Below are 11,080 nucleotides of genomic sequence, written 5' to 3'. Positions count from 1 at the left end.
TTCAGGGCGACAACAATTAAAACAAAATTTATATTATTGTTTTACATTCTTAAGTAGTTTGTCTTCTATTTATTAGTGTCATGTGACCTGAAATATGGTTTGCATTATTATTTTGGTAGCAAAAGAGTGGGATTGATTCGTAATTATCGTTTTCGTAATGAAGAGTAGAGAGGTTAGGTTGGCAGTGCTGGAGGTGCTGGAAATGTTGGCAGCCTAGCAAAGATAGTTGTATAGGTTATGTTCGTTTGGGTTGGTAGTGAAATTGAAAAAACCACGTGATTCTCCCTCTTTTTGACCCAAGATAACACAGGAAACACACCGCAACTCACGACGTCTACTATTTGGTAGTTGTTACAGTTTTGCATACAATCCGCCAAGAACTGTAGCGCAAAATGATGAGAACGTGTGTGCAGAGTAGTAGATTTATTAACAGAGTCCAAGAATCCTTGCCTCTGCGACTGTCAAATGTGTTTTATTGCACAAAGGTAAGTTATTTTTTATCCTAACCTAAACTTATTCGATATTTATTTTTTAAATGAAAACATTCGAATAAGAAGTAAGGACAATTTTTTCGTAATTTTGCTTTCAGCGATTTCATGTGATTTAGGGCCCTATTTATTGATACTTATTAAAAATATGTAAAACTCATTTCTCCTTTCACTCGAAAAAATTCATTTTTAAATTATGAAAATTAAAACTGGACCTTTTGCGTCTTCTGCTCTAAAGCACAGAAGAAACAATGTTTCTACCACTCGAAATATTGTAAATATTGGCCAGATCCCGATTCCAGTTCAAACATTTTTGCAAATTTTGGCACATCAAAAAATAAATATATTTTGTGAAAATAAGATGTTTTTTAACTTATGCGATGGAAAACCAGACAAGAGCTATTCTAAAATTTTAGATTTAAAAACTTTTCGTTCATCCCATAAAACTTAATTTTTGGTCCTTCGATCGAAGTTGCCACGAAATCTATAGAACTCGGAAAAATAATTCCAATTTGAGTGTTCAATTTTCATTTCTTCTAATATTTGAAGCGTATGAAAAACTTGAATTGAACATTCTTAGAAAACTCAAGACCTGTTTGATTTACTACCTTATTTAGTCATCAAATAAGATTAAGCATCTTTAAATTTTGATACAAGCAAAGAAGTTTTCCATAAATGGTAACTTATCTCTCGTTTTTTTTCGTTGGGATAAAGATAATTGGTGTAATAATAATTCCTGATAAGAAATACAAGATTAGTTTCCAAATTATACTTCAGATTTATGAAAAAAATATTAGCTAACCTTTTGATACATTTGAAATTAAAACACAAGTAACGGATTTATAAGGTGGGATTTGGGAAAAAAATCCCAATGGGCCGGTAATTTAAGTAATTTTGGATGTTGACTTGCAGGATTGAGCAGGGATACATGACTTGAATTTTATCATTCTTAATACAAACTCTTAACTGAAAACAAAAACAATTTTCTAACGATTTGAGAAGATTCCAGAATATATAGTTTTAAAATACCTCAAAAAGATTTCAGAAAAATTTCAAATATTTGAACAGATTTAAAAAGATGCCAAGGATATCAAGGATCACACAAGGAATTAAAATACATAATTAATAAAGGCGTGTACATTAGATTTTAAAGGTTTTAAACGATTTAACTCTAGACGGATCCTATACATTTTTTTGCCCTCACAGGGTCCTGTGGGTGACAAGTGTCCCCCATTTGGATTCCTTGTTTGAAAAAATGTTTAAACAAATAAAAACCCCGAAAAATCGTATTTTTGACATTTTTTGGAAAAAGTCATGTCATTTATTTTCTAATTAATTAATTTTGAAATTTCGAACGACATTTCAAAGGATACAAATTGCCCTTTAAGGTGGTGTAAGTTATAATTAGGTTCCCTCCAAAAAGTATATTTATTTGAACATTCGAAGTTAGATAATTTAAAAGAATGAGAAATACAGAAGTGCGGGCAGAATGCGTATTATTATAAATAATTTGAATGTATAATAGGTCAATCTCTTTGTTTTCTGATGAACAATAAGATGGTTTCGATTGAATAAAGATAAAAAATTAAGAAAAAGTTTTTTTCAATGAAAAAGTGGTTAGTAAGTTTGAAAGATAGGAAAAATTCGTAGGAATTAAAAAAAAGAAACCTTTTCTACAAAACTATTTTTATTTTCAAACTAATTCTCGAAGTAAAATTGAATTAAGAAACATTAAATTTAACTGAATATTGCATTAAATAAGATAATCTACTTCGGTGCAAAGTTTGCACAAGACCACCCTTGTTCGTCACACACGGGTCGGTTGCAACTTCTCTCTCTTTCCTGCAATGCAACGCAATCACAGCATCGGCACTTTTTAGTTCGTATATTCTTGACATCTTGGATGAGAAAAAAATTATTCATTAATTTATTTATTATTGGAATTTATGAGCTCTGTATGAATAAAATTAAAGAAAACAACTTTACATTGATGTATATCACATTTTTAGTAATTTTTACATGTAATTTTCACTTAAATTACAAAAAATCAATTCGAAACTTTAAAATACCATGATATTATTATAGTTATTATAATTATGGTTAGGGTCTGCACCAAAAAATCAGAGATATTTGCTTAGGAGAATTAAATGAATTTCGAGTGGGGCACATTTGCCCCCCGCAGGATCCGTGTAGGGTTAAAAAAGTTTACAAAAATCTCAAATATGTAAAAATATGTCAAATATTTCAAACAACTTCACAGAGTTTTTAGAAAGATTGCAAACATTTAAAAAGACTTCATAAAACATTTTAAAGATTTCGAAAGATTAAAACTTTTTTTAAATATTTCACATTGATTTAAAGGATTTCAAAGATTTCAAGTATTTCAAATATTTAAGATTTCAAGGATATCAAATATTACACAAAGATTCAAAAGAGTTTACAAAGGTGTGTACATTAAAGTTCAAAGATTTTCAGATTTAAAAAGATTTTACAGAGATCTTATAGATTTAGAAATATTTCAAATGACTTCACAGATATTTCAGAAAGATTTCAAATATTTAAAACGATTTCACAAATATTTTAAAGATTTTTAAAGGTTTCAAATCATTTAAAAAGATTTCACAACGATTTAAAGGGTTTCAGAGATTTAAGATTTCAAGGATATCAAATATTACACAAGGATTAAAAAGATTTGATAAAGGCGAGTATAGTAGTTTTAAAAGAGTTTTAAACGATTTCCAAAGATTTTACGAAGATCTAAAAAATTAAAAAATATTTCAAACGATTTCAGAGAGATTTCAGAAAGATGTTAAATATTTAAAAAGTTTTAAAAAGATTCCAAGGATATCAAATATTATACAAGGATTCATAAGATTTTAAAAATGCGCTTACATTAGGTTCAAAAGATTTTCCACGATTTCGAAAGGCTCCCAAAGATTAAAAAAGATTTTACAAAGATTTCAAACCATTTCAAACGACTTTAAAGAAATTTCAGAAAGATTTAAAATATTTTACAACGATTTGAAGGATTTCATAGATTTCACCAAGATTTTAAGGATATCAAAGATTGCACAAGGATCCAAAAGATTTCATAAAGGAGTGTAAATTAAATATCAAAGATGTTCAACGATTTGAAAAGATTTAGAAATATTTAAAACAATTTCACAGAGATTTCAGAAAGATTTCGAATATTTAAAAAGATTTAAAAAGATTCCAAGGATATCAAATATTATACAAGGTTTCAATAGATTGTATAGAGGCGGGTACATTAGGTTTAAAATATTTTCAACGGTTTCAAAAGGTTTCCAAAGATTAAAAAAGATTTCAAACCGTTTCAAACGACTTCACAGACATTTCAGAAAGATTTCAAACATTTACAAAGATTTCGCAAATATTTTAAAGATTTCGAAAGGTTTCAAATCACTTAAAAAGATTTTACAACGATTTAAAGGATTTCAAGGATATAAAACAATGTACATGGATGCAAAAGATTGAATAAAGGTGTGTACATTAGATTTTAAAGATTTTCAACAATTTCAAAAGATTTTACAAAAATCTCAAAGATTTAAACATATTTCAAATGATTACATAAAGATTTTAAAAGATTCCAAGGATATCAAATATTACATAAGAATTCAAAAGATTTTATAAATGCGTTTGCATTAGGTTTAAAAGATTTTCGACGATTTCAAAAGGTTTCCACAGATTTTACAAAGATTTCAAAAGATTTTAAACCACTTCATACGACTTCACAGAGATTTCAGAAAGATTTCAAACATTTAAAAGAATTTCACATATATTTAAAAGACTTTGAAAGGTTTCAAATCATTTAAAAAGTTTTCACAGCGATTTAAAGGGTTTCAAAGATTATTAAGTTTATAATAGGTTTAAAACATTTTTCAACGATTTCAAAAGATTTTACGAAGATCTCAAAAATTTAAAAATATTTCAAACGATTTCAGAGAGATTTCAGAAACATTTCAAATATTTAAAAAGTTTTAAAAAGATTCCAAAGATATCAAATATTACACAAGGATTAAATAGATTTTATAAAGGCGTAAGCATTAGGTTTAAAAAATTTTTAACGGTTTTAAAAGGTTTCCAAACATTAAGAAAGATTTCACAAAGATTTCAAACGACTTCACAGAGATTTCAGAAAGATTGCACAAGGATTCAAAAGATTTCATAAAGGCGTGTACATTAGATTTCAAAGATTTTCAACGCTTTTAAAAGGTTTTCAAAGATCTCAAAGATTTAGAGATATTTCTATCGATTTCACAGAGATTTCATAAAAATTGTAAATATTTAAAAACATTTAAAAAGATTCCAAGGATATCAAATATTACACAAGGATTCAAAAGATTTTATAAAGGCGTGTGAGTTAGGTTTAAAATATTTTTAATGATTTCAAAAGGGTTCCAAAGATTGACAAGATTTTAAACCATTTCACAGAGATTTCAGAATGATTTCAAATATTTAAAACGATTTAACAGATATTTTAAAGATTTCGAAAGTTTTCAAATCCTTTTAAAAGATTTCACAGCGATTTAAAAGGGTTTCAAAGATTCAAGATTTTAAGGATATCAAATATTACAGAAGGATTCAAAAGATTTGATAAAGGCGTGTACATTAGGTTTAAAAGATTTCCTACGATTTCAAAAGATATCCAAAGATTTAGAATGATTTTACAAAGATTTCAAAGATTTTAAACTATTTCAAACGACTCCACAGAGATTTCAGAAAGATTTCAAAAATTTAAAAATATTTCTCAAATATAAAAATACCGAAAGGTTTAAATTTAAAAATATTTTACGATTTAAAGTATTTCATAGATTTCACCAAGATTTTAAGGATATCAAAGATTGCACAAGGATGCAAAAGATTTCATAAAAAAGTGTAAATTAGATTTTAAAAGTTTTTCGGATTTAAAAAGATTCTAAACGATTTTTGAAGATGTCACAAAGATCTCAAAGATTTAAAAATATTTCAAAGACATTTCAGAAAGATTGCAAATATTTAAAAAGATTTAAAAAGATTCCAAGGATATCAAAGAGTGCACAAGGATTTAAAAGATTTCATAAAGCCGTGTACATTAGATTTCAAAGATTTTTAACGATTTCAAAAGGTTTTAAAAGATTTCAAAAGATTTGAGTAAGATTTAAATACATATTTCAGAGGATTTCACAAGGATTACACAAAGATGTAAGAAATATTGCAAATATTTAAAATGATTTAAAGATTCCAAGGATATCAAATATTATACACGAATTCAAAAGATTTTCAAAGATTTACAAAGATTTAAAAGATAAAAAAAAGATTCAAAGATTTCAAACCTTTTAAAACGAATTTGCAGATATTTTAAAAAGATTTTAAATATTTAAAAAGATTTCACAAATATTTTAAAGCTTTCGAAAGGTTTCAAAAGATTTCACAACGATTTCAAAGGTTTCAACAAGTTTTCAAGTATTTCGAAGATTCAAGGTTTCAAATTATTTCGCAAATGTATGCACATCAGGTTTGAAAGATTTCAAACAATTTTGAAAGGTTTCCAAAGATTTAAAAACATTTCATAAAGATTTCAAAGATTTGAAGGATTTAACAGGTCTCATAAAGATTCAAAAGATGGCGTAAGGCGTGTACATCAGATTTCAAACGGCTTCAAAAGATTTCACAAATATTTTTAATATTTCAAAATAATTTAGAGATTAAAAGCGCTTCAAAAGATTTTAGAAGATTTCAAAGATTTGAAATAGGTTTAAAAGATTTCACAAAAATTCGTAAAGGCTTGGTACATCAGATTTTAATGATTCCGAAGATTTCAAGCGATTTCAGAATGTTTCAAATGATTTTTAAACAAAGAGTTCAGAAACATTTAGAAGATTGCAAGGATTTTAAATATTTCACGCTAATTTCAAAGATTAAAGAAAATGTCGCAAAGATTTCAAAGCTTTCAAAATTAATGACCTAAAATTTGCTAGTGATTTTCAAATTTTATTTCTAAAAACTAAATCAGTTCTTAATAATTTGTATTGCTAAATTATTTAATAAAATGCAGCAGTACAGAAATTATTGGCCACCAAAAAATGTAAGGGCTCATTTTCTTACATGTATAGCAAATGGTTATTTTACTATAAGATTTACAAAAAATTAAACCTGGATAAACTTAATTTATTAACCTGAAAAAAATATTAACTTTTGTTCTTCGGAATTGCTAAGCGCTGTATTAAATCTTAAACGTTTAACAATTTATTTTCATAAACATAGACCCCGAGAAGAAGAGATGATCCGAGAGTCCAGGCAAAAGCTGAGAGAAGGAAAATTCAATTATCTGAACCAGAGAACCCAGTTGATAAAACCCTCAGGATTTTGAAAAGGGATCTTGTAAATTTTAAAAACAGATGGCTAACCTCGAATCCAAAGTTTTCGCGTTATAAAGGAAGACAAATGAGTTGGACGAAAGACGACGAAGAAGACGATTTTCCGCTAGAATGTGACGTTCTGATAATTGGAGGAGGTGCTATGGGCTCTTCTGTAGCCTATCATCTGAAAAAACGAGCTGCAGAAGGTCTTAAAATTGTCGTCTTAGAGAAAGATTTTTCGGTAAAAAATATTTTTTTCTAACCCCTACCTAATCTTGTATTTTAAGTAATTATACTTTTCATTAATTCTAGTATTCAAAAGCGTCAACCTCTCTTTCTGTCGGAGGAATTCGGCAACAATTTTCCTTGGAAGAAAATATAGAAATGTCCTTGTACGGTGCAGAATTTATTCGCAATATTGACAAACACTTGGGAATCCCAGGAGATCCTCCAGTCGACGTACAATTTCGACCTTACGGATATTTATTCATGGCCTCGGAAGAAGGCGCTCAAGACATGATAGAGAATGCAAAACTGCAACGAGAACTTGGGGCGAAAAATATTCTTCTTAAACCCGAAAAGTTAAAAGAAAGGTTTCCTTGGATAAATACGGATGGTGTGGCTTTAAGTTGTCTTGGACTCGAGAAAGAGGGTTGGTTCGACCCTTGGACTTTCTTGTACGCATTAAAAAAAAAATCTCTCACTATGGGAAACTACTATGTTGAAGCAGAGGCGATAAAATTTGAGTTTCACAATTTGACAAATATAGTTTATGCGGATCCAAATGAAATTACAGGCGAAACAACTAATCATTTAATTGTATGAACTACCAGTTTTTCGTTTCGAATGTTTGGATTGTTTATTTGAAGTCTCTTGAATTTAATTTAATATTTTTAGGTTGAAACGTCGGATGGAAAGCATAGAAAAATTCAGTTTGCACTCTGTATAATTGCAGCAGGTGCAAATAGTGGACAAATTGCTAAGCTTGCCAGAATTGGAAATGGTCCAGGTGTTCTATCAGTCCCTTTGCCAGTAGAGCCTAGGTAAATAATTGAATGGAAAAAATAATTTTATACGAAAACAGAATGTAATTTTGATAATTATTTTAATTCTCCAGCTTTCAGATAATTTAGACATATTTTTTTTTTTAGAAAACGATTCGTTTATTGTTTCCATAGTCCTGATGGTCCGGGTATAAATGTTCCAATGACTATAGATCCTAGTGGAACTTACTTCAGGTAAGAAATCTTTTTTACCTAATTCCGTCTTTTACCCTTCAAATCAAAAAAATCCCTGAAACACCTAAAATCGAAAATTTTAACCAAATTTTCCCCGTTTTATAAGGTTTTGATTTATTTTTTAAGAATAAAACATAAATTTAAGGGATTAGAAAACAAGTCGCTTCGAGAGAGATTTTTTTTTATGATAACAATTTAAAATATTTCCTGAATGATTTATTTGCTAATTTTGTTAATGTGAAGAACATCGTCGACAGCGAAAAAATCGCTAACAATGCAATCCAAAAACTAAACGCGAATTCTGCGAAAATTTAAATTTAATATATCGAAAATATATTTTTTATACCAATCATTAGTAAAAGTTTTAAATTCTTTCGTGAAATAGACTAAAAGTGTCAGTTATTCAGTTTGAAAAGAAAAAATGTAATATTTTAAGTAAGGTAAGTTTTTCTTGCATAGTTCTGAATTTCAAAAATTTAACATTATTATTTATTAAAAGAACTTTTCAAAGTATATGTTTTTAAAAGCTTCTAATTTAAATATTTTTTGTTTGAAATATCAACTATTACATTTTACGTTGTTTGTTGAAGATTCATCAGTTTGGTTTAAAATAAACTATTTTTATGAAAATCAGTTCATCATTTTTCGGTTGAAAATTGAACATATTTTTTAAAAATTCGTTTTTCTTTTCTTGAAAATTGATTTTATTTGTTAAAAACTCAACTATGTGTTTAAAATTTGACTTTTTTTTAGAAAATTATTCTTCTTATTTGCTAATTAATTTATTTTTGTTATAAATCCATTTCTTTGCTTAAAAATCCAACTAATTTGTTTAACAAACTTTTTTTAACTACTTTGCTAAAAAAAATTTTTTTTAATTAATATTTTATATGAAACTTAACCTTTTTGATTAAATATCATTAGTTTTGGTTGAAAATTGAAGGATTTTGTTCAAATCTCCATAATAAATTATTTTAATTAATATTAATGCAGGCAGTAATATTAAATTCAAATTTAAACGCTTCAAAGTCATATTGAATTTTCTACAGAATAGGTACATTTTCAAACAAAGAGATGAATTTTCGACTAAAATGATGAATCTCCAATAAAAAAATTGATGTTCAACAATTTAGTTAAACTTTTAATGGAATAGTTGGATTTTAAACAAAAAGATGAATTCTCAACGAAAAATTTTATATAGTTGATATTTCAACCAAATTTACAAGAATGATTCATTAATTAAACAAATTAAAGTAATAAATAGTTTGGCCATTTTTCAACGAATAAGATCAATTAGTTTAGGGAATCAAGAAAGAATGCATTTCCAATCAATCTTTTCTACGTTACTTTGTAAATATACAAGAATGATTAATTATTTAAACAATTTCCATAAACAAATTCATAGTTCGCCTATTTTTCAACGAATAGACTACATTTTTTACAGAATTAACTAAGAATATTTTTCTGATGGCGTTTTCTGAGATTTTGTAAATTCTCAAGTATTATTCATTATTTGAACAATTTTTATTAACAAATTCAGAGTTTAGCTATTTTTAAATGAATAGACTCAATTTATTTACAGAATCAGCTAAGGATGTATTTTCGATGACTTTTTCATACAATGATCTATAAATTTATAATTATGAATCATTTAAGCAATTTTCGCAAACATATTCAGAGTTTGATTATTTTCAAAGGAATAGGCTCAATTTGTTTACGGAAGCAACAAAGTATGCATTTCCATTAAGCCTTTTCTTCGTTACTTTTCACATTTACAGTAACTATTATTTATTTGAACAATTTTCATCAACATATTCAGAATTTAATTATTTTTCAAGGAATAGTCACAATTTGTTTACAGAGTAAACTAAAATGATCTTTTCGATGACATTTTAGAGGTTTTTTTAAAGTTGAATGAAAATCTTTAGAGTTGCAAAATTATTTATTCTGCATCGTGAGAGGGTGCCCATGCGAAGCCGTATACAAATAAAGGCTATTGAAGTAAAAATTCATTTTATGGTATTTTATTGAAGTTAATTTCAAAATAAAATAATTGCATCTAAATTAATTTAACGCGCGCAGAGCGTGTTTATGAGGATCTAGTTTACTTAAAAACTCGTCTTTTTTTTGGTAAAGAAATCAATCTGCTTTTTTAAAAATTCATTTGAAGATCCATCATTTTGATTAAAAATGCATCACTTTTAAAAAAAATATAACTATTTTTTTTTAATTAGTTTTTTTGTTTTATTTTTTCCCGAAAACGTAACTATTCTAATGGAGCATTCCATCATTTTGGTTTAAAATTCACTTCTTTGGTTGAAAGTCATTTATTTAAACTTGAAATTATGCTATTCATGTTTTGGTTGAGAATTTATCTTGGTTCAAAATTCATGTATTTTGTTGAAAACCCGTATTTTTTGGTAGAATTTAAACTTCTTTGTTGAAAATTCAACTTTTCCTATTAAATATTCATCGTTTCAGTTAAAAAGCTATATTTTTTGTTTAAAATTTAACTATTCCAGTGGAAGAATCATTATTTTAGTTAGAAATTCATCAGTTTGGATGCAATTTTTTTTATAACTAAAAATTTAACTATTCTACTTTTAGTTGAAAATTCCTCTTTTTTAAAATTAAAAATTCAACTATTTTGTTGAAATTTATCATTTTTAGTTGGAAATTGAACTATTTCTTTGAACATTCATGTATTTTGTTGAATAATCGTCTTTTTAAGTAGAAAATTAATCTTTTTGGTTGAAAATTCCACTATTTGCATAAAAATTCATTCACCTTGATGAAAACGCAATATTTTTACTTGAAATGAGTTTAACCCTTAAACGGCCAAAACGCCATTACCGGTACACTGCTTTTCAACGGCCAATAACTAAGACTATTAGACACTAGAAAAAATTGAGACACATATATTTTTATTGCTTAAGATCTCCTCTTTCCGGCGGTGCCAATGAAATTCCTCAAAAAATTTATTTATTATCCCAAA

At 27.2% G+C, this 11,080-nt stretch overlaps 1 protein-coding gene across 1 annotated transcript in view; it reads left to right on the top strand.

Moving 5' to 3' along the window:
- Positions 1 to 288: 288 nt before the first annotated feature.
- LOC117168490 (FAD-dependent oxidoreductase domain-containing protein 1-like) overlaps positions 289 to 11,080 on the top strand; it is a 13,673-nt gene continuing 2,881 nt past the window's right edge. The window contains exons 1-5 of the mRNA XM_033354193.1: positions 289 to 485; positions 6,753 to 7,088; positions 7,160 to 7,666; positions 7,745 to 7,890; positions 7,999 to 8,085. Of these exons, the coding sequence (XP_033210084.1) occupies positions 393 to 485; positions 6,753 to 7,088; positions 7,160 to 7,666; positions 7,745 to 7,890; positions 7,999 to 8,085 (1,169 nt within the window). The 5' untranslated portion in view covers positions 289 to 392. The remainder of the gene's footprint in view (positions 486 to 6,752; positions 7,089 to 7,159; positions 7,667 to 7,744; positions 7,891 to 7,998; positions 8,086 to 11,080) is intronic.

Source organism: Belonocnema kinseyi, chromosome 2 (genome assembly GCF_010883055.1).
Source record: "Belonocnema kinseyi isolate 2016_QV_RU_SX_M_011 chromosome 2, B_treatae_v1, whole genome shotgun sequence".
NCBI lineage: Eukaryota > Metazoa > Arthropoda > Insecta > Hymenoptera > Cynipidae > Belonocnema > Belonocnema kinseyi.
Note: the sequence above shows the minus strand (reverse complement) of the source record. Positions and strands in the feature narration are given on the sequence as shown.